Source organism: Paramisgurnus dabryanus, chromosome 4, assembly GCF_030506205.2.
Source record: "Paramisgurnus dabryanus chromosome 4, PD_genome_1.1, whole genome shotgun sequence".
Taxonomy (NCBI): Eukaryota; Metazoa; Chordata; class Actinopteri; order Cypriniformes; family Cobitidae; genus Paramisgurnus; species Paramisgurnus dabryanus.
Genome location: NC_133340.1, coordinates 14,454,700 through 14,479,690, shown reverse-complemented (window position 1 = coordinate 14,479,690; position 24,991 = coordinate 14,454,700). Strand labels below are relative to the sequence as shown.

At 38.2% G+C, this 24,991-nt stretch overlaps 1 protein-coding gene across 12 annotated transcripts in view; it reads right to left on the bottom strand.

Annotated features, from left to right (window-relative positions):
* Nucleotides 1-24,991, bottom strand: part of tenm3 (teneurin transmembrane protein 3) — a 353,079-nt gene that overhangs the window by 100,493 nt on the left and 227,595 nt on the right. For 11 of the 12 annotated variants that reach the window (XM_065265519.2, XM_065265518.2, XM_065265520.2 and 8 more), the window contains 2 exons: nucleotides 13,846-14,084; nucleotides 90-212 (listed from right to left, as the gene is read on the bottom strand). In XM_065265519.2, the coding sequence (XP_065121591.1) occupies nucleotides 90-212; nucleotides 13,846-14,084 (362 nt within the window). Of the gene's footprint in view, nucleotides 1-89; nucleotides 213-13,845; nucleotides 14,085-16,970; nucleotides 17,070-24,991 lie in introns of all 12 variants that reach the window. The other variant, XM_065265527.2, reaches the window with a different exon arrangement.

Below are 24,991 nucleotides of genomic sequence, written 5' to 3'. Positions count from 1 at the left end.
AAATGTGTTCTGTGCTTGAGAAAGGCCTTGAACGGATTGTGTGCTGCCGCCATATTAAGCATTTGTGCGTGAGTGTGTTTCACTCTTACTGTTCTCAGTAGACAGGGCAGTGACTACGTTGGATGCCGTGGAGTCGGTTTTGACCTGGCCGTTCTCAAAAGCATAGCCCTCGGTCTCCTGAAGTTGCCAATTCAATCCAAAGAGATGCATGGCTGTGGAGAGAGAAACATAACTTAAGATGTAAGAATGTTTAAAACAACATAGCTAATAAAAGTATCCAAGCACTGAATTTAATTCTGAGAATATTTATGTGACCCGTGCTGGCAAAATTATTTAAAAATGAGTTTCAAAACAATATATGATTTGTTGGAATCTGACAAACAAATGACAGAGCTACACATGTTTGAAGTTGATAGAGTCAGCAAGGTTAATTTTGAGAAAACTTTTTTAACTTATCCCCACCAGCCTTTTTATTTAAAAAGTTGTCAGCCAGCATTTTTTTGTGATTTTCACAGAAGTTTCACAAAATGCCTTCCTTGAAAATTTTCTTCTGAAAATATTTAAACATACTAATATATAAAATAAAAAAGAACAGACCCCCTGCTTTCAAACAAACAATAAACAAACAAACAAACAAATAAATGGGAGAAAAATGTTTCATCCTATCTATATATTTTTTCCCTGCTTATAAACTCTTAAATGGGTATTTTTCTTCAAAAAATTTTTAGCAAGAAGCTTAAATAATTGCATTTTGTGAAGGAATTTTGTTAGAGATCAGATTTAGAACGATTATCAAAACATACACGTAGTGTAAAATCAATAAATAATTTTTTGCTTCCTTTTTTTATAAATTGGGTTAGAGTGGCAACTAATGGATAGTTGCGATATTACAGATTATCATAAAAACTAATCAGGAACATGTTTTTTCATGCAAATGTTTTCTCTTAATTGACGAGATAACTCGTCAATGGCGGGGAAAGAGTTATGGTTCAAAAACAAAATCACTGCATCCATACCTTAAAATCACATGTAAAACAAATAGATTTGTCACACACAAAGTTAAAAACAATATCTATAGGAAAAATACATTCTCCACTTTTTTCTTTCTTTTATAGTTTTATTGACATTGAGACAGACAGCTTTAAGATCTACTGTTATGCAATAATCTAATATAATATTATACATCAGATATTTTCCCAAACAGTTAACCAAACATTTAAAGACATAACAGATTATATCTGCATGAATTATTGTCATTTTCATTGTAATTCTGTGCATATGTGTATATATTGGGGTCGCGCGTCTGTGTGCACTATTCAGATGAGTCAGTCAGCGTGAGGAAGATCGTTTTCGAGTCTTCACACTCTTAATAATTTTTTAAAACATCAATCAGGTCCCAAACTTTATCTCTCTTAATAACTCTTTTAACATCAAGCAAGTCCTGCACTTCATTTTCTAATTCCTGCAAAACCAAAATGTCAGACTTGCATGCGGATGGACACACATCTTTGCATAGGTTAAGCATTTAGGATGCGACACCTCATAAAACATGTTTAGAGCATTGGGATCGCTAGATAAGGGCTTATTGTACTTATTTTTATAAAAATTTCAATTTCGACCAAAATCGACATTTATACTTTCTTTTGCCTGTAGCTTAAAATAAGACTGTGCACATTCTGAATAATTTAGACAGCATGGGTCACACATAGCATTATATTAATGTATAGGGCTGTGACAAATAATCGTGCAAATGTGCGTTTTTATAAACGCCATTTGTGCCACAAAATAAGTGCCTTTACAAACACTATTCCAGGAAATGTCTAGAGACATATTAATATCGCTGTTCTTAAGACTGTTTCAGGTATTTTAATGATAATAAAGAATATTTTGAATGATTGTGTTTGACAATTGTTGGTTTTTTAAATGCACATTATAAGCGCCTCAAACTCATAGTGAACAAGCTGCGCATGAAACACAGAATCGGAGTCTTGCTATTCAGAATAGATTTCAAACAGGTATTTTTAATGGGAAACGCGATGCATCGTCCCAGCTCTAGTAATTTAAGTTACTAGTTGTTCATTTTTAAAGAAAATGTTACCGTGCAAAACTTGCTATCATGATGTAAAGTTTTGTTGCCGCTTCCCAGGGCATCACTATAACATTGCTGATGTGATCTGAGTGGTTTGTTAATGCATAACTATTCGCCTGCTAGAGTATTCGAGGTGCTTGCAAGAGCAAACTGTGCGGTAACAAAATTGGTTCAAATTCCCAACCCTAAAAGTATGAAAGTCCCTAAAGTATGAACAAAAGTAATAGTGATTAGTAAGACCACTAATTAGAGAAAAACCTCTCATATTGCCTAAATGACAATGATTCAGAGTCAAAAAGCAGACAGATGTTGCCTAATTACACGTTTGGCAGATGAGAGAATAAAATGACTCCACGTAGCCGGTATTGATTTATTTGTGCTTCATTTTGTTCAGAGAAACTCTTTAATGAGTCATTATCATATGTCATATGAGAACGACAATTCATATGTGTGGCATCAATCACGGCTCAGGTTTAAAAGCTAAAACAGTTCTAAAACTGTACAGTTGCCTCAGCTGATGAGTTTGATGTTTCTGGCTGGAAAGAGTTTTTGGCTGCTCTATTGAATAATATGTTTAGACAGCTGCTTTTGCTGTCTCATTTCATTCGTTTCTGAAACATCGTGATGGTTTCAGCAAACTGGTCCGTGATTCAACCATTGTATGTGAACAGTTGAGGAGAATGCTGGGAAGGCCTTTCTAAATACAGTTTGTACGTGCCACGACATATGCATAATACTGTATGTGCAGAGTTAGGAAGTTCCCTGTAGCTCTGTATAGCCACGAGCTCACGTTAAGCGTGGCTGGAGACACAACTGCCCGCATTTCAGGTTGCGTGTTCCCAGAACTCTGCCATCTGTAACATTTCCCTGTGGGTAGCATGACAACATGGGTGAATCAACATCTATCTGAGCACGTTTTGTTTCCCTGGTGATGAATCTAAAGTACTTGTCTGGAAATACCATACAGGCTCTTGTACAATCTGTAGGATTCTGTGGGAAACGTGCCATTGCGAAGCATGTTATATGGGTAACTGGTTGGCTGTAAATTTAATGGAAATACAGCAAAATATCAAGGAGTTGACAAAAAAGTACTCAGACAGACTTGTAATGGAGGGGAAAAATAGGAAATTCATTTAGCAGACCATTTTCATCCAAAGAGATTTACAGAAAATAAACTGTAGAGAGGACTGTAGAGACTTAAGCTATGCTTAAAGGTCTTCATAGTAACGCATTTATTTCAGATCACTACCTGGGATTCACATCAAATGGCTAAAAACGATGACCTCATTGTGACAGGGTGTGCCAAATTTCCATCAATTGGTGTCAATGACATGTAAACTTTGATGAGTTGGAGTGAGTGATGTCATCAAGCTATAAAAAATTAGTCATTTTTTAATCTTAATTCAAATAAATGCTACTTAGAGATGAGGGAAAATGTCTTTTGTGGCATTCACACCAGATGCAGAAGAGGCGGCCAGCACGAGTGATTAACATTTTACGTCAATGCAAAGATGCGAATAGACATCCTGCGGTGCGGTACGCCCGAATGGCGCTATGCGAATGGCGGGAAAAACATGCGGAAGGCGCAGAGCAGAGCTGCTGGAAATGCAAAAGTTGGAAATTTGGCGGATATTCGTGCCGCGTTAACCAATCAGGAGCTTGCTCTAGTAGTGACGTTTTTAAGAGAATGGAGTCCCAGGAGCCCCTTTCATGACACAAATTTCCGCGTGAATGTCTCAAATTTCATGTGCGGATTTCATGCGCGAATGAATCGAGTAAACTCAAAATGTTCAAGCATCCAGCTATGCGCAAATAGCGCGTTTTTGCCGCCTCTACTGTGGCTGGTGTGAACGCACAGTTACATTCCAACTTCTTTAGCCTGGCTCCGCCCTCCTACGTGCTTCCGCTTAATTTTCATTTCGCTTCAGCAGTACGTCTGGGATAGCTCTGTAGAGATTCGTTTTCTCCTGCAAAAATCTGCAGGACCAATCAGCGAACAGATGGGGGTGGCCAAGAACGATGACGTTGAGGTCGTGCGTCAGTTTGAGTTGTAGTTCAGTAAGGGCAGCGGAGAAAGACGTGAGAAAAGCTATTCGGTCCGTTGTTGCAAAACTGCCGAATATACACAAGTTAAAGCCGGAACAAGAACCAGGTTTGCTAAGTTTTGTTTGTCTGATTATTCTGACTTGTTGTTTCCGGAAGGTTTCGGTGCATGATATACGTCACGACCACACGTTAGCAATTGGCTTTGGCAGATCCTGAGTGACTCTGGGCAGATCCAATAGTTTTAAACTTCAACAATGGACCCTCCTTAATGGAAGTAACGCTTTGCAATGGAGCGTGGCCAGACTCTCTGTACAAATGAAATGAATGTACGAGAGTCTGGTTGGACCAGGCTACAACTTCCTAGTACTGTACATCAATCACTTGTCAAAACATCAAAAGAAACGCAACTTCATGATATTATCCCTTTAAATATACTAAAACTATTACTAATGTGAGCTTATTACTGACATAAACATAAAACATTCTTTCTTTTTTAGATCTAATGGGTTTTACATTAGTCTGGGAATTTCATAAGATATACCATATTTGGGTCCCAGTATGTGTGTGTGGTAACTATGCCGAGGTGGCCCGCTCTAAGGGGACAGGCTGATCCTTTTTCTGAGTAACAGCGGTGTTAGCTTTAGACGTTGCCTCTAATAAAGGTAATTTAGACCTGCCAACAACCCCCACTGGGTCTCTTCATGCCCCCAGAGTCACACACAACCACCACACATAAATCATTGCCTCCCTCTGCACTGGTATACCTGTTTTTGTGTGTGCGTCTATTTAGTTGAATGTGTAAGGTTGTTATTTGGGACTGTTGGCTTACGCTATTCCTGACATCAGTATATACAGCTCTGCTCCAATGAAAGTGGTAATGAGAAAGATAAAGACAGAGGGTATACTTGAAGTTACATTATAGAATTGGAAAGGTAATTGGGTTATAAAATTCCTTAAGCCTATGCTCTAGACTCTCTTTACATCTTTCTATTTGCTCCTCTCTGACTCTCATTAAATGAGATACCCGCTGGTTCTGCCTGTTTGCGGACCAGCCAATGTCCAGCACTTTGACCTTAGCTGACGCATGGGGTTCTGGGAGAGTGGGCGGTATTGACTTCTCCATCCGAAAGACGACCACCACCCGCTGAGCTGATCGAGCCTCAGACGCACTTTTGTTCAGGCTGCTACATAATCATTTGGCATCAAAAACAAGGACCTAAAGTAGAAGAGCAAAATCTTTGATCTTAATACCAGATTCTTATTGTTAATGAAAGACTATCTTGTAAACGATACTATGATGGTCATTTGGATCCACTTGCTTTAAAGGTGCACTGTGTAACTTTTAGGCGGATCTTTTGACAGATATGCAATATAATAAAGATTGTTTCAGCAGTAACAACATAAACAAGCGGCTTTCGTGGTCAACACGTAACTTCCGGTAAACTCCGTTAAGAATAAATATCATCAAAATCCTTTAAAGTAGTTTATTTATATAAAAAGCAAAATAAACAACACGTATATTACCTAGGAAACCAAAACATTCGTTATTTTCGATGAGGTATTTGTTCAAGAGTTCAGTTTGGCAAGTATTCAGAGCATTAAAAAAACTGAAAACGAAAGTAAAGTTCAGACCAGACACATAATCGCGTGAACGCACGTGCTTCCCATGAACTATATTATCAGTGGTGTATAAAGCCTGGTATACACTGCACGATTTTTGCACTCCTATAAGATCATTACCTTATCACGCTGTATGACATGGATTGTTTAAACTTGGGTACGACAAGCATGTAGACTGTACGATGATGACACGATGCTTCGACGACTGTGTCACACGTTAGCGCAACGTCACCAGCATGCGCTAGTGGTAAACAAATACCAGTACGCAGGTCGTAGCAGCAAACACACCGGGACCGGGAAAACAGCCGTCTTTGAACCTCTCTCAGTGTACGACATAGGATCACCTATAAAAAGCCACGTTCATAGAAATCGCGACGATTGTTTCACAATGGCAATCTTTCGTCAGGGACAGACAAAAATCGTGCAGTGTATCCTAGGCTTAAGGATCTTTCATAATGAACTGTATTGTTTTTATTACCTTATAAAAATAGCAGTTATTTATCTACATACACCGTGGATCCCCTTACACTGAAGTCGACGTCATGTTTCTACAGTACTGTTGCCCTAAACTGACAAACTCTTCTTCAGAGCGCTTTCATCCCTACGTTGCCTCAGACGACAATATGTTTGTCACGTGGCAGCTACCGTAGCTTCCCATTGCGTTTTGATACTGAGGTTGGTTGCAATTTGCATTCTCACCACTAGATTCCGATAAAACCCATACTGTACCTTTAACAGTGAGTGTAGATAAATAAACAAACTTACGAGCTCAGTGAAAATTAATTTCATTTAAACCAAAAAATGTATATAAACTAATGCTCTGTAATGAAAAACAGATCGTATTAACCAATATACTGTACAAGTTTGTCCTGCGTTATTTGCTTATGAAGTATTGCCTCATTAGTGTAGCATCTCTACTGAAATCAACAGCGAGTCATATTTCCTGTGTGGTTAACGTGAGGAGCTTCTGCGTACGTAGAGTGTTCCAAAAAAGTCACTTATGGGGTTTGGTTAGGACGAACCAGTGCCTATGATGGCAATGAGACAGGGCACTACTGTAGGGTTTGGAACAGAGCTCATATCCATGCTATTACCATACAAATGTGCCATGTGTAAAATAAAAAAGTCTCTCTAGCTGACACGGAATGGAAATTGGCTGTTATGCGTTTTTCTCGTCTTTTCCCTTGGTTGCCTCGCGAGCTCGAAAACAGCAAAAGGTGGGCGAGATCACGGGAGCCGGATCGCATTGTTGATGAGCCTTGGGCACAGAGAGCAATGAATGGAAGAGCCGACTTTAGAGAAACACTTATTCTACATGGTGCTGATGGGAGAGAGAGAGAGAGAGAGAGAGAGAGGCGGATGCCAGGGAACACGATGCCTTATCGGTTTGTAGGTGGGATATTGCCGCCTCAGGTGCGTGCAGAATGAGCAAATGAAGACGAACGCAGGGAACGTTTTCACCGGGGCAGAGTTCATACTCAGAGCGGTATGAATTACAGTTGAGGTAAATGTAAGGCAACTTATATGAGGCTGGATTGGTGGTTATGTAACCAGTGGGACTTACATTGTTATTGAGAATGTAAGACTGCTCCCGGAAACAAAGATCTGACTTCTGCTATGATTAAAATACAGTTTCATATATCTCACTCTATGTCAGTTCTGATCATTAGCCAGGCAAAACCTGTGGGTGTGGGACAGCTGGAATTCTATGAGAAGGTATGACTCACATAAAGAATCTGTTTTCAGAAATTAGCCAAGGAGAGACAAACAAAACAAGGCCTGGAAGCAAAGCTAAAGAAACAGTAACTCTTGAGTACCACAGTGTTTCGGTAGCTTAACTGATGGAGCTAACAAAGGCAGGGATGTGGGTTCAATTTCTTGGGAACACTTTATCCGTAAAACGTTTACAGTTGACTGAATGGACTTTACGTTGCACAGACTGCAAAAGTAAAAAAGAATTTCAACTCCAATAAATCTAAGGCAAAATCAAGTGTTTTTCTATTCCGCTGGGTGTTTGGCTGTACGCTGAAAGCACCTTATCAAACGATCTAACCTTTCACTATCCAATCATTAACCACTACTTCAAAAGCCACCTTTTCATTGTCCCTGTCCATTTATGAACAAAGCCATTTAATAACACACATTTACAGATGTCATATATAAATATTTTAATATCCAGATTTTTCAATATTTCAAAATAATTACCTCAGACAGTATTAAATATTTCAGCTCTGCACATAAAGTTGCATCCATACATTAAGCATGAGGACAAACCGTCTCGCTAACCTGTGAAAATAAGAGTGCATTGTGGAAAGATTGAGTGACTGTTTTCTCCAGAGTGTCACTACTCGTTCACAAAGACAGAAGGCGAATAAAAAACGCTGCATGCCTCTGCCTAAATGTAAAATGCTTTGCAAAAGTGTGAAAAGCTGTGAAGTATTTATGAACGGCTTCTCCATCTTGCGGGATTTTGAAAGACGGCTGAGGAACTCTTGGCATGCCGTGCTTCCTCTGGCTGGCGTTTGGTCCATCGGGACTTTTTTATGAGTTTCTACCGCCTTGGGCCTCAATGTTGAGAGCGATGGAGGACATCTAAGAACAGGCAATCAGCACTCTGTTCAGGAGACACAATACGAATGCATAGAGGCCTTCCATCTGGGTTTGTGTTGGTTTTGAGCTTTGAGTAGAATACTTTCTCTTTCTCAAGGGTCAGTTTCCTGTATTCGAAGTAAGATAAAACACCCATCTCAGACCCTGTTGTTGTTCTGGTCTCAGTATGGATGTTACTGTAGTCTAGAGGCATCTATGTGAACCTTACTGCAGCATTGAAGATGTGTTATTGATCGAGCATTGTTGTTCCTATGGTATTCCTGTTAAACAAGGAGAAAGAGAAACCCGATTTCCCCCCGTCCTCTGCTTTACTTGTTCTCTGGGTGCGGGCTTAGTAAAGATGGCTGGGGTCTCACACACCAGATGGGTCTGACTGTGAAGAGGCTCTGGGTTTCGTTAGTAGCTGCAAGAGCTGTTGACGCATAGCACATAGCTAGCGAGGCATTGTTTGCTGTGTGAAACTGAAAAGGAGGATATGTTCTCCATCTGCACGGCTGACAGCGTGAGACACGGTGAGATAAAGACACTGCGCTAATTCAATGCAAAGCAGGGGCCTTTAAAAGAGCAGCTATGGTCCAGGGTTCCCACACCTTAGTTAACTTTAAATTCAAGGACCTTTCAAGGACTTTCCAGGTGAAAATCCCCCTCAAATTCAAGGACTCTCAATTTCGAGTGAGAGCAAGGTTACATTGTGTTACCTTTTAAGATAAATTGTTACAGTTCCCTTTGAGGGAACTCGCACTGCGTCAATGCGGTGACATTTTGGGGACGCCTCCAGGGGTAAGTGGGTCTGAATGTGTATATCAAATTCAACCAATGGTGAGGCTTAACGACAAAGACAGGGTGATGCAGGAGCCAGGAAGTATATCGCTATCTGAAATATTGCCAAAGACGGCGTTACAGGGACGCAGGAAGTATGGCAAGGGAGACGCAGCGTCTCGTTCACTTTTCAGGGAACAACAGTTACATATGTAACCTGAGATGTTTTCATGTGTCAAACACAACTATGCAAAAAAGCATTTTGGTATGAATCTACATTTGCATACAGAAGATATAAGCATCTAAAGCGAACAGTTTAGCATGTCTGCTTAAATTCTAGATTTTTTATGAAATTTTCCTACACTACACAGGGAATAATATGGATTTTTTTCCAGAAAACTTTCAATGACCTGTACCTATGTATGTATATTTTCAAAAACTTCACAGGGCCTTGAATTTTTTCCCACAGATTCACAAACTTTCAAGGATTTCAAGGACGCTGTGGGAACCCTGATGGTCGTACTGCTAATGTATGTCATTCTACGTCATTAATAATTATTTGAAATGAAATGGTGCTGAATATAATTATATAATATGCATCAAGGTTCAATCTCTCTCCATTCACTTAAAGAGTCCTGACAAAGTTTGAAGAGGAAACATATAATCCTAATTGTTTTACCCAAGCTGTGCTGAATTCTGGTTGTGCATAATTAAAGTGCCATATAAGCAAACAGCATCATTCCTGATATTCCCCAGCGGAAATTCTGTTCCACGCTCACACACATGTTTGTTTTTAAGATAACAGCTAATTCCTCTGATTCAAGTGCTGCTGCTTAAGGATTGTCAGATGATTAAAGTAGGCCTATCTTATTATTAACCTAAACATTATTAGCTCCGTGCAGTAATTTGGGAGGGAACAGAAGTAATTTTGTAAATGAAAAGTCATTTAGTAAATCTGCTGTCAAGCCCATTTGTCGAGACATCTTAAATTGGAAGAAAAAGCGGAGCAACAATGTTCCATTCTTGCGATCCCATAAGAACTGTTTTACGAGGTCTTGGAGCCCAAAATTCAGAGGGATAATGATGTCTGACAACAAAACTTCAAACAAGCCACAGATAAAAGACATTGAGATAAAAATCTGGTGTGGGCCTTGTTAATGTTTGGCCCTACAGTGCATGTTGTGATTAGCTCTCCATATATTTCCATAATTTTCGTGATGCTCTTCAATGTGCTGCTGTGCGCATTTCCCCCTAAAATGCAGTAATGATCAGAGCTGCAAAGGGGGTGGCCAGTGACTCCTTTTTGGCTGTAAAACCAACATGACACAAACATAATGACACTGATAATAAATAGCCACTATGTTGTAGCAAACAACACAATGGGCCCTATCTTGCACCCAGCGCAATTGACTTTGTCAGTGACGCATGTATCATTCGTATTTTGCACCGGCGAACAGCGGGTTTTTCCCTCCAAAGACGCACGTCGGCAAACTAGGGAATGAACTTGCGCTCCCTGGGCGGTTCAGCGCAAAAAATGAGGCGTGTTCTGGCGCAAACCATCCCTGATGCTATTATGCAGTTTCAAAAAACAATTGCGCCACTGATCAAAAAAAAAAAGTTTAAAGTCAGTGGCGCGTTGCGCGTGGTTCATTATGCTATTTTGAGGGCGCATGCTTGACCATAATGTAAAGCGTGCACAACGCGCATACACTTTGCATCTAATCTACACAGATGCAACAGTTATTTTTGCAAATCATAAATTGTTACACTAAAAAATATTAACACACGAGATAAGGGAAATCATAGTGGTGAGCATTGTGGTGATAGTTTTTATTTATTGTGTGGCTGCGTTAAAAAATTATCATGCAAATAACAATTAAAATATTTTCATACGTTTTTTTGTGTGGCTGTATTACGTTTATTTTATGTAAATAATAATTAAAATGTTTTCATAAGAAACCTTAATGTATATGAACTTGATTTGTAAGTGTACTTTGGGGTTGGACCTTGCTTGCGTTTCTTGGGTCCGATTTCAAAGCCCCCAAACCCTTTCAGCGGTCAGGGTGGACGCAGCGATGTCCTCTGCTGGCGTCTGTGTAGAGGCAGATCCAACTCCCGTTACACGGCGTGCCCGATTTATGCAAGTTTGGGATTCCCCCGTCTCCTGACATCATTGTAGCGCTTGGCGCAATGTCCTGGGGATGCCAGCTGATGAGACTGTGGCTATTTCAATGTTTAACCTATCACTATGTTTAACCTACGCTGATTTGGGCGGGTTTCTCCTATCCCCATACAAAACAACTTCTCTGTCTTTGACTGCTCTTACAAGAACGGGGGTCTCCTCGGGTGTGAACCGCTCCTGGCGTACGCCTGGTAAATCCGTCATATTAATAGCAACCCGCCGTGGAACTTGCGCCCTTGCGTTTAAAGGGAATGTTGGATAGCGTTCTGATTGGTTTATTTGACGTTACGCCCAAACCACACCTATGAATAATGAACCTACTTCAGACCAACCCCTTATTGATTTGCGCCCGGAGTTATTTCTCCCGCCGGCAAAATAGCAACAGCGCCCAAGATCCGCCCACAAACTCACTTGCGCGTTGCGCTTCGCACTTGCGTTTCAGATCGTTAAAATAGGGCCCAAAATGTGTGATGGTATTCTTTTACAAACGTTTTTTTTTTTTCTATAATTTCCTTTAGGTAAAATTTTAAAAGTGCACATTGAATTTCCAAGAACATAAAATGTACAATAAGCAGACGTTATTAGGCCAATGCACAACCAGGAAGATAACTCTGAAGAGGAAAATATAAAGGCAAAAGAGCAAAAATGGTCATTACGGGCCAATTATGATGAGACCCTGGGTGAAGAACACTGTAATGCTCTCTTCCTCTGTCTCTGGAGAGACAGAGGACGAGAGCATTACACGGCTGTGATCTCTGGTCTATTAGCGGTTGTATTGACAAAGGGAACAGACCTGGCTGTGGAGTGTCAGTAAATAGCTCTCTGGAAGCTGCTCAACTGCCGCTAAAATACAGAGAAATAATTAACTCCAAAATGGATTTAGCCTTCTCTCTAAAGAGCAAAATTACCTTTTGTTATTCGCCCCTCACTCCCTTCACTGCTCCAGTGGAAATTCAAAAGGCTATCTTTAAATGTGCTAAGGCCTTAATGTTGTGTTGCGTATCAATAGGAGTAGAACATCTACTACAAAACTCCAACTTGCTCGAACTGACACAGAAATGGAAAAGATATTGACTAAACAAATGCATTTCTATATGATATACAGGGCCTAGCGATGCTAAGCTCTATTATGTCCCTGTGATAAAAGAGCGTCGCTACACAGAACTGAATAGGTCTGGAGCAATACTACATTAAGAAAGAAAGATGTTTCATTTCCTATTATTGACACTGGAGCTGGTTTTGGCATTAGCGATGTTAAAAACAGGGTATGTATGACTGGGTGTGTAATTTATGTCTGATTCCTATGGGAGGCTTTCACAATGGCTTATAGTAGTCACTTAGTGTTGTTTTATACAATTACTTTTATAACAGTTACTGCCTTCACAACAAGCTCACATGAATAAATAATAATTGAACATAATTTAATAAACATATACAGAGGCCCCCACTAATCATACGGGTTTATTTTCCATAATGTACCAGAACTATGCAGCAACAGCCATACAAAGTAATATAAAACATGTCTGGTTTTACACCAATACGAGGGCAATTTTTGCATCAATATCCCAAGAGTTCCTGCAACTACCTTTAAAATATATTAAACAATGCCTTAAGGTTCGAATGAAGGTTATACTTAAGGGATAAAAATATCATTAACTCACAAAAGAACCAATGAAAGTCAATAGTAAGTCCTTGAATTACCAACACTTGTGTGTGTACAGTGTGAAAATTTGTACATACAGTACAGTGAAAGGACCACTTTCTATACTTCCTTGATATGTTTTCACTCATTATCTGCTGTCTCTTCTCCTTCAGCAATAAAAAAATAAATGTTTCAAGAACGGCCATGAGTAGAAGTGCTCTCATTATATATCAAAATAGTGCAAGACTTAAAATAAACAGATGTCCTATGTCTGCTGCAACCTCGTTTCCCCGTGCAGTTCAACAGAAGCATCGTCTTGTCTTTGAGACAAACCAGCCCACCTCACAATGAAAAACAACATCTCTACGGGCCATTCACAAATCCTCATCAGCGTGACATTTGTATGGAATAAGAAAAGAACTGGCTTCATTTAAAGAGGAAGCGCAGACATGGCTGTCTACATTTGGCACACGGTACGGAATAAATACTGAATGAAGGCTTTACTAAACTTTAATCCATGGTGATGAAGAAGGAAATAACACAAATGCTTGTCTGTCTAATCGGTCACACTTGATACAGCAACACGCGCTGCATGGACAATTCTACAGGTGACTGGGTATTAGAAAAAAGTTAGCAGTGGTTTCCATGGCAACGTAATGGGCAAAGCAATTGTTTTTTACAATAGTAATCTGTGGCATTCGGAAAGGCTTAGTGGAAAAGGTTTTGAATTATAGCTACAGTAAATTATTATGCTTCAAAAATGTCGAAAATTCAGAAAAATATACAAGATAAAGTGGTTTGTGGGGATATGATTGCCACAACATACATAAATACATTAAATACTGATGCAGATTCTGTACAGTAAGTGCAAATCTTTACAGGCATGTTAGTACTTACCAATGCAGTAACACAGCAAAACCGAGAGCAGTATAGACACGGCCATGGCGCTGAGGGCCGTGCACCTCCACGAGCAGTACTTGGAGGATTTCTTGAACTTGAAGGCGCTGCGGGAGAGTGTGTTGCGGGGCAGGGGCCGTGTAGGGGGCGAGTAGACCGCCCCCGTGGCCATGGTGTAGCCTGGTGTGGCCGTGCTGAACAGAGGAGTGGTGCCAGTGCCTGTTTTAAAGAGAAAATGCCTGAAAGAAAGCGAGAAAGAGATTTACTCATTTTATAAGAGACCATTTTGTAAGACAATTTCATTTTACATTGAACTGCTCTGGGCCAAACAGATTAATGACAAGAAGTCAAACTGACACAGCTCATACAGTCAAAAAGTATTATAAAAGTTGAAAAATCACTTAATAAAGTCTACACATCTACAGTTTCATCTGAAGTTCTGTATATTAAGTCTTAAAAAATAGTTACAGAGGCACGGATATTGTTAATTAAGTGCGTAGGGGCGAAGTACAGAAAGTGAGCGCACTACGCAACGAACTCCTGCTAAGCTAGTGACACCCTTCCCCGCTGAATGGCACTTAAGGTATGATTGGCTAACAGAAGCTCTTGGCATGTGGTAATTATTCTAGGCGGGTATTACCATCACATGTATTAAGCCGGGCTTTTGTGCTTTCTTGCACACCACAGTGAAAATCTATCCTTTTTCCACATACTTTTCAATCTTTACACAACACACATTTCAATCAAAGCCCTAGTGTTTGACTTTCTTTTAGCCTGCTGTTTTACCTTTCCTGAATTAAAGCCGAGAAATGGGAAATATTTGTGTGTCTCTGTGTGTGTGTGTCTTTTAAAATTTTGAATCAATCGAATAGACTTAGGAGGTAAGGAAAGAGCGTTTCCTAAATAAAATCAGTAAAGGTACCGTTACATATGTAAAAATTGACTTTTTGTTGTTTAGTATTTCAAGATTAAATTTCCCAAGGTGCTGACTAGGACACATGGGCGAGTTGTCACAAGGGCTCTCTCAGTAATTAAAAGGCTTTACATCAAAAATTCCAGTTTCTATAACATGTAAGTGTGAAAGTTTTTACCTAGCAACATTAACCTACAGTATAAGCCTATTATGTGGGTTTTAAACATGTGGCTCAAGACCCTCTTAACTCATTCCCCACCAGCCATTTTTTTAAAAGTTGCCCGCCAGCATTTTTTGTGATTTTCACAAAATTTCACAAAATGCCTTCCAGGAAAATTTTCTTCTAAAAATATATATACATACAAATATATAAATTAAAAGAACAGACCCTCTGCTTTAAAAAAAAAAAAACAATAAACAAACAAACAAAACAAGAAAAAAAGTTTCATCCTATCTATATTTTTTAAGATCTGCTTATAAACTCTTAAATATACCGAGCCCCTAATGTGACATTGGAGTAAAAAAATCTAAATTTTTGTTTCATGTGCTCACATGAAACTTTCGCCTGCTCTTGTAAAACTTTCATGTCCAGATTTTTTTTTAAGTTTAGTTTCACGTGCTCACGTAAAACTAAACTTTATTTAATTTTTGCTCCACGTCCCCTTAGGGGCTCCGTATAAATATGGGTATTTTTCTGAAAAAAGTATTTTTTTTTAGCAAAAAGCTGAAATAATTGCAACATTTTTGATAGAGATCAGACTCAGACATTATCAAAACATACACAGAGTTTAAAATTATTAAAAAAAAAATAGTTTTTTCACAGTTTTTTAGAAATTGGAAAATTAATCGCGATATTACAGATTAACATAAAACCTCATCAGGAAAATGTTTTTATAATGAAAATGTTTTCTCTTCATTAACTTGCCAATGGCGGGGAAAGAGTTAAAGTAATTTTTATCTGCAAAACTAAAACTCTACTTTCATATTTTGTTATAGTTAAATAAAAACAATAAAATTATAATTGTATGTTGGGAAATGGGGAGATTTTGAATGTAAAACTGTGTTCTCAGGACTTTTCTATTTAAATTCAGGCTGAGTTGTCACCTTTAATGATATTTTTTTAATAAATGCCATAGATTTTAACGTTTAATTAATACATACAGTATGTTAATAATATTTCTGTAAGAACTTACATACTGTAGAGTGTGACAAACATTTACTTGTATAAGGGCATGTTGTCATAAAACATCAAGATAAATGTCACCTGCATTAATTAACTATTTTTCGTAGTAATAATGCGAAGTGGAAATGTTCACCGCAATATAACGTGTGAACTAGCCCTGGTTTCCTTTAAACATTTATTAAAGACCTTGACAGAACCCCACGAAACAAATCCTGTCCCTTTGTCCGACGAAACAACTCACAAGCTTGCAGAGCTAAGTAATTCTCTAAAACTGCACGGTTGTCTGTTCGATTGCATTCTTTATGTTGACAGAATGACCCATGAAGACAGTGCACAATGGGACAAACAGATGATTCGAGCTGCGATATCAAATAACACTGAGCACTAAATCCAATTAGCCAGACAATTCAACAATCTCTCGGCATTTTAATGCAGCAACAGAAAGAGCGAAAGCGAGGGAGAGACGGAGGGAGAGAGAGAGACACTGCGCCCTTGTCTTAGTGCAGTAAACAGTTGCTGCCAACTCACTCTTACTCCAATGTTATCAATCAACCCAGTCAAAGCCAAGATGCTGTGCCTTTGGTTTCTCTGGGCTTTAGGATTTAATCTAGTAATGCAGTGATATCAATTAAACAATTACTCTAATTAAAATATTAAAGACTGTAAGTTGATTTATGCAAGTGGCAAATCGATTAGCATATTATTTAATTTTTATTACAACTTAATTTAGAGCAATTATTTCTAAGCAAGTATCAGTGTCAGACACGACTGCCAATCAATTGCCTCTTGATAATTTGCATTCATTGGCATTCAACCGAACGGGGAGGAGATATACGACAGGAGGCTGGGCCAGTGTGTGTTTGAACGGCTTAATATGGGGCTTATGGAGAGACTTGAGCCATTTGATTGGCTCAGTGTTGGTCTTCTGTTTAGGGGTGGCGGGGGGTCTGCAGATTTAGCACTTTGGTTGGCTCAGTGTTGGGCTTGGCATCGGCAGCTGGCACCATGAGAAGACTCAGGAGCACGTACCCGTCCCCATAGTCGCCCTCGTGGCACACGGGAGTGAACACATCCATCTCTATTAAGTTGTCATGCCCGTTTTCAAGAACTGCTTGCTTTGCTAATTTTCTACATGAGAAAGACAAACAATTAGAATAAAGGTCGTCAGTGCCTTCTGATGATGAGACAGTCAAGCTATTTCTAATTATGAGTTTGGCAGCAAATCTCGGAGAAAAGCTTCACAGACGCCAGTCAGTCATAGCTGAATGTTCGCCGAATGAAGACAGACTGTTGCACGCGAACTCACACACACAAAATACTTTTTTTTGAACTTATATGTTGAGTGCATCATTCAGTTTTTCTGGAAACGTGCAATGATATTTAGATATAAAATATATATTATAAACAAGAATCTATTATGAAACGTAACAATAAGTCAAATTTCTGAAAGTCCACCCTTTGTTTATTGTTATATCAAGACATTTATGACAATCTCTTGAAAACATATTATTTACATAAATTAATCTAAAAATCTTTTAAAACAATTTTGCTGTTAATTTTTTATTTAATGTTTGTTTGTTTGTTGCTAGAAAATAATGAAATCCCATAAATTAGGTCAGCTCATATAAGCGACTCATGTAATATTTAGTTTTAATTTTAATGGGTCAGGAAGCTCATTACCTTTTGAATAAAATAAAGAAAGAAGAAAAATTTTAGCATTATGTATTTTAGTCTGAATGACTATAAAGTGTTACTGCTAGGCTCTCCACATCCACTCTTAGACAAGTATGTGAATATATTAATTACTATTCCATCTAGTATTTCATCAAGTGTAGCATCCTAGAGGGACATAAATCCCTAGAGATGCACATAATCTAAAGCCACGAGACAGTCTGGAGTTTCTTTGTCTCCTGTCATTTTTTCCATGACAATATATAAGCTTATGGGATTCGGGAATTAATTTGCTCTGACTTCACACATGACCTCCTGGTTGTTTCGCATAACGTCACTATGACCTAAACCTTCACCGGCTCACCTCCTGACCTCCCAGCAGGAGTTCAAACATTTACCTCGAGTTTTCACAACAAGTAACTCACCGAAATGTAATTCTATAGCATGACTTGAGCATATGTTCATCCCTCTTGAATTACATTGAGTGAGTTGCCTTTATACGAACCGTACAGCAGCTTTTAAAATGATTTATAAGACGGTCCCAGTCATTTTTTTTTTTTTTTGCCCAAAACAATAGGAAAAACAGACTAAGACAAACTGTGCGGCACTTGAAAGAGCCATTTAAGTCAAATCCTTATGAAAGTGATAAACGTTAATTACATTTTACTATAGCTCCTGATACTTTCAATTCACTCCTGCCTCCCAGTTCATATGACGTTTATAGCCACATAAAATTGGTTTTACCGCCGTTAATATGATCACAGCAATAACTGAGTACATGCTGGGTTCTCGAAAATAGTTTTGAATTAAATGCTAAGATTATATGCTCGCTAGAATTTTTTTTATATCTTTGTAGATTCACTGTCCACTTAAACGAGAGGTAATGGAAGACATGCAGTGATAAAATCTCCAGCTGTGGTATCTGAGGACTGACTGCGGCATCTGTTGTTTAGGTAAGACTGGATAACGCTCCTTCGACACAGTGGAGAGCCAACGGGGATTTGGGCGCATGAGGGACAGGATAACCATTCTTAATTGATTACAGGATGCATGACATCAGGCTGGAAATTGCTATGCTAATCCGTGTATCTTCTTTCATGTTTGTCATCCTCTGACAAATGTCTTCACAGAGGATTTGGGTAGATGGAGAAAAAAAACCTTTCAATAGATATATATGCTGGTGTAAGCACGAATAGTCTACTTATAATAAATGGATTGCAGACATAAAAACTATATGACACAGTAAATGTGAAATGTCATTTTGGTAAATTGGGAGGAAGCTACATTTTCTTACTTTTCTCAACAATAAAATAAATATTATGCTTTTACGTTGCCTTTCAATCACATTTATGTTTCAATCAATGTAACCAACGGCCCATTTACTGTGCTTCATGCTTTAAAAAAATAAATAAACCCATATCTACAGTCAACATGACTGCAGTGATAAACTTTGTTTCTCATGTAAAGGGCTATAGATAGAGTCTTAATTTTTTTTTTGCTCTGCATTCCAGTGTGAAGACAGAAAAATAAAAAACAGATGAGGAAGAAAAACACCGTAGCCTCTTTTTGAAGGAAAATGCAAATGGGGCTATTGTTATTCTCAAGGATCTTGATTCCTTTGACTCTGCCTGCAGTATATTTTTATGCAGCGCTAGTGTGAACGTTTGCAAGTTACAGAAGTGACGAGGGACAAAGTGTTGGAATGAGCTTTAGCACTTGACCTGGGCTAAGCCTGTGCTGAGTGGCGTCTCACAGTTGTTGCGTGTTTTGGCTGTGTGAATTGACCCTGCCAAATAGGAGTGGAGATCACAGACAAAATAATGAAGCATCTGACTGGCCCGGCTTGGCAGGACGGAGCATGTGATCATACTTTGGACATGATTCCCCTATCACTCATCGCTCTCTTCTTTGTAGTAAAAACACCAATTGATGCAATATTGATTGATGGTTCTTCATTATAATGACAATTTGATGTCTGGCTTGTTTTGATGCAATAAATCAAATCTATTCAAATCTGCTTACAGATGGAAAAAGGGTGACAAATCAGGAAATGTTCCTTGGACACGTTTAAAGAGAAAAAGTTGGCGTTTAAAGGAACAGTTTCCTCCAAAGAAAAATGAAATTTCGGTCATCATTTACTTGGCGAATGATTTTCTATTTTCTGTCAAACACGAATGAAATTGGAAAGCTGCTCGAGAGAAAGATTTCCATAAATAAAACTATCACAAGATTTTAGAAGATATGGACAACTCATATGATATATTTTATGGGCACTTTTCATCATTTTTGGAGCCTGGTCAGGCCCTGGTCACCAATCACTTTCATTGTATTATAATAAAAAACATAAATGTGACCATGGACCACAAAACCTCAAGTCGCATGGATATATTCATAGATAAATGCAAAAATAGATTTCATGGTTAAAAATGGCAAAAATCATTTTTATATGATTTAAAGATCATGTCCCATGAAGACATTTTGTAAATTTCTTACTGTAAATATATCAAAAATAGTGCTGGTCATAGATGAATCTCGATTAATCTCATACAAAATAAAAGAAATTTTTTGCACAACATATGAGTTTATACTTTGTGTAATCGTTATGTATACATAAATACACACACATTTGTGTATGTATTTAAGAAACATTTAAATGTTTAATTTATATATCATTTTTTATTTTTAAAAATATAAATATTTATATATATTTTATTTTATATAAATTAAACATTTCTTAAATGTATATATAATATATAATGTATGCATGTGTGTTTAAATATACATAATATTATTTACACACAGCACAAACTCATATATTATGCAAATACTTTTATTTTGTATGAGATTAATCTAGATTAATCTATGACCAGCACTAGTCAAAACTTTTTTGTGAGTGGATGCAGCAAAAACGTGATCAAAATAGGCCAGAAACTAACAAACTTTGCGTTCCTACATGTTCCCATTTCCCATTTAAGTTTGGTTTTTATATAAAAGTTAACAACTTTCCCCCTCCAGTCAACAACTTAATTAGAGTAGTAAGCCAGTAGAGAGCACTTTCAAATTTTAATATCTGTATCCCTGCCAAATATAGCCCTATACTAAAAAGACATACATCAATTTAAAGCTTATTTATTGTATAAATCCCAATTTAAAAAAATGACCCTCATGACTGGTTTTGTGTTCCCGGGTGAAATGTCCTACTATCACTTTTTGGTGCAGAAGAAAATTGAGTCTTTGGTATGAATATTAGATACAAGATTTTTCATTTTATGTAAACCATCCCTGTAATTACACTTAAATACAAGCAATTATCTACAATAAATAAGCTTTTGTAATTCTCTCTCTCTCTCCTTCTCTTTGTCTCTCTCTCTCTCTCTCTCTCTCTCTCTCTCTCTCTCACTCTCTCTCTCCGTGATCACTAAAGTCGTGTTCACTATCTTTAGCTTTCTGCCTCTGAGGTGCAGCATGGGAGCTGACCTATGAGTCAAGTGCACTGAGAATCACATACGAATCATCATGCATGCGTCTGGCCATCTTCACATAGAGAAGAGCTTGACAGAGAACACAGCTATTTTGCCGCATGTGAAAATCACATTCAGGAGCAGCTCGCAAAACGCCTGATCTGTTATCATATTTAAAATGTGCTCAAACTCTGAATGCGGAAAACATCTTTGTGCATTACTTGGTAATTTTAATCAGTTAAGGACTGGCAGATGTCTCAAGGGGCTTCTCCTGTGTCTCTTTTGGCGCTCTAACAGCATAATCAAATAGCTACGGGAGTAAGGACAGTAAAGTGAGGTAATTTACTGCACGAGAGCCAAAGTCATGATCGCTTACACTCAATTGTCTGTTAACGCAAATTGCACGCTATTTACAAGGCGGAAGCGTATGCTCAGCAGAGATCTGCATTCGATCACAAGGCGCGTGACAATTACAATAACGCCTTAAAGGTATAGTCGATAATTTCAAAGTCATACTTTTAAACACAAGAAATCCGATTTTATGGAAAGGCACTGCTGGAAGAATTGAGTATGTCTTCCAGCTTGCCCGTTAAATAAATTCTGAATTGTTTTCCTAACGAAATTTATGTAAATAAGCCACACAATTACGCCAAATAACAACTTATCCGAGTGTGAGTGTATTAGCAAGACGAGTATAAGGGATAAATTGTGCAATTTTATCCGAAGTCTAATGCAATCCGCTGAAATGTTTTTATTTCTTTAGCCAGCGTCTCAAACAAATCAATTAACTCGATCAGCGACACATGTTGTGAATCTGCAGCATTTCCACACCCTGCCAGTGCGTTGTCATCCATTTACTATAGCTGGTGTTTTTTATTATTTTCTTCTAAACTTCACTGCTGTGCCCGCTGAGGAGCTGGACTTTTTGTTTATGTAAACTGTAAACAATCAGTTTGTATCGTGTAAACAGATGTTAAGTAAGCTCCATGTCTAACTTGGATAACGCACTTTTAAACATCACCACTGAGTGAATACGTCATCATATTTTTCGTCGTTTTTCGGTGCATATTTATCTGAACGGATCTGGTTTCTAAGTAGAATTATGATCCTACTGGATTTTTGCTGTGTGTGGCCCACTGTTGTCCTTCACAGTAAGACCCCCGGATATGAACACAACTTAAGCTCTCTTTTTAATATCTGCATAATGCTTTGTCAATATAAAAGGAGACTGCCAAGGTCATAGCGAGGATATGGTGTGACCAGTGAGATAGAGAAAGAAATAGAAAAACAAACAGCAGAGAAAGTTGGAAAGGACAGAGAACTCAAAACAATTGAGAACAATGGACTCAAACGCAGAGAAATGTTGCTGTTATTGAAAAAAGCACAAGACCAGAAGGTCACAAAACTACTGAACAAAGAACCAGGACAGAGGAGTGCATTCACTGAACAATTGCGTATTTATCTCCAAACATTCAACTAAATTCACTTAAATATCACTGCACTGTATTAAAGCTAAACCAATGTAAATCTTTATAAATCTGGCTATGCATGCAGGCTAATCTATAAGTGACCCTGTTTGTGAAATCCAGGCTAAAGTCATATAATCTAATTATGAGATTAGAAGCATCAAAGTTTGATTTCAATCACTGATTTCAATCTATCAAATATATATTTCCCCAGTATGTTCTTTACATTATGTAGCATAAACTTTAGTTGGGTAGATGCATCGCAGTGGTGGAGAGATGAAGTACTGTACTGTTCTAGCAAAGTATGCAGACTGGTCGTTTTTTGCATTTTCCACAACCAAGCGTTCAGAATGGGCCTGCATGCTTAAATCTTTTCCAAACTGAATGCAAACAGACATAGAGGGCAAATAAACGCAATTCATTTCAGTGAATTCCCCCTGAGCGAAATAAAAGAGGTGGAAAAACAGAGAAAAAGGAAGGGAAAGACCATAACGGATGTGTAGCCGTTGGATATTCCTGTTGTAGGACCTCTGTGTCCATATGAAGTGAAACTAGCGAGCAGCGTGCAGAGGCACATGTGTTATTCCTGGATCTCTTAAGGCTGTCTTCATAAAATATGAACTCAAAGCAAGACACCAATCAGTCCCCACATGCCTATGGCTTTCCGACTGTGAACAGGAACTGAGGGAAGGCTGTCAGTTTCTCACTCACTTTACTGTCTTTCATCAAATCGTCTTCAAGAATGACAGTGAGACATTTGGCACAATGACAGCATCACTTACCAACTGCTTCTACAAAGTTTCTTCAACTACCCACGATTTTCTCGTTCTGTGCTTACACCCACTCGCTCTGTCTCGGACAGATATCTTGGGCTTATTTTACACGGGGCGGATGAAAGCAGCGCTAGGTGGTCACATCACTTAATGTGGGAGGTTTAGGCATTATATATACAGTGTCACTAGAAAGTGTAGATCAAAAACGGAGATAGGCCATTATGGTGCTGACGTGCTAACCTCTGAAACACACCATTCCCTTCTGCGAGTGTTTAAAGACCCCTTAGAGTCTCCTCCGAGCTTAGAGCCTCACTGATTTATGGAGGGAAAACAAGTCAGCCGTATCCTCTCCTAAGCTCGGCTAGGCCACAGTCACAATGGGATACTTTAGCAGAATCAGCGGAGGGCCATTTTGACGCCATCATATTATCAACAGATTTGTCAGAAGTTTAAATGTCTTGGTTATGCAGATTTACATTGCTTTGTGTACTGAAAGCATATTTCGACAGATTTTTATCTTAAAAAGTTTATGAAGTATAATCAATGATACTCTTAAAGGAAATGATCAGGCTTGTCAGGACGCCTACATGTTAAGGGTGCAGTCGGAAATTTTTTACCGCATATTTGGCAGATGCAATTTGCAGATTCAGTTACAATTGATTTTTCATGTTAGTCACATTGTGTGTGTTTTATAGTATATGCAAGTAACATATTATAATTTACATATTATATTTATGCATTTGGCGATCGCATTTATCCACAGTGATTTACAGTGCATTACAAACTGTACATTTTTATCAGTATGTGATCACTAGGGCTGGGTATCGATTCAGATTTTCCAGATCGATTCAATTTCGATTCACAAGCTACCAAATCGATTCGGTTTCGATTCTCGATTCAATTTTCGATTCTGGTTCTCGGACCGGTTTTTATACTCAATTCAACTCAATGAATATAGATTTAATACAAATACTAGATTAATAAAAAGAACAGTGAACAGCAGGTTACAAGTGGGTAATTAATAAAATCGACGAAGCACCTGAAACCGCCATTTTAAGCACTGAATGAATGAATGACAGGCTTGCCTCTTGCTCCTTGGTAACATGCGCTAGGCAAAAAAAAAGGGTGACATCTAGTGAAGAAGACTAGTAATTGGATTAATGTTACTCTTTCGTTCAATGTTTGCAGAAATAAATATGAAAGAAAAAAATCGATTCTGCTATTTGAGAATCGATTCTGAATCGACCACGTTTTAAAAAACGATTAATCGAAAAATTTGTGCTGAGTGACACGAATAAGACATTTGTGTTTATTGACACAGAATCGTATCCATGAACATGAATAAATAAATCAAATATTTTGTATACCACAAACTGCCTTGATATTGGGTTGATCCAACAGGGATCACACGATTAACTGAGAATAACTATGATAAATACATACAGCATATATAAACTCTTTTGCTCACATAATAAACTATTTAGAGTAGACTAATATAAGATCATACTAATAAAAATATAGTGTTTCTTTTGACTCAACTGGATATGCATTGTGCTAAAAGCTTGGATGTAATTGTAAGTCTAACTGGCATAATGGCCAGCACAACATACACTCTAAATATATTTGTTATTTTTAAGCAAACACATTGGGTTGATTCAACTCAAAATGCTGGGTTGTTT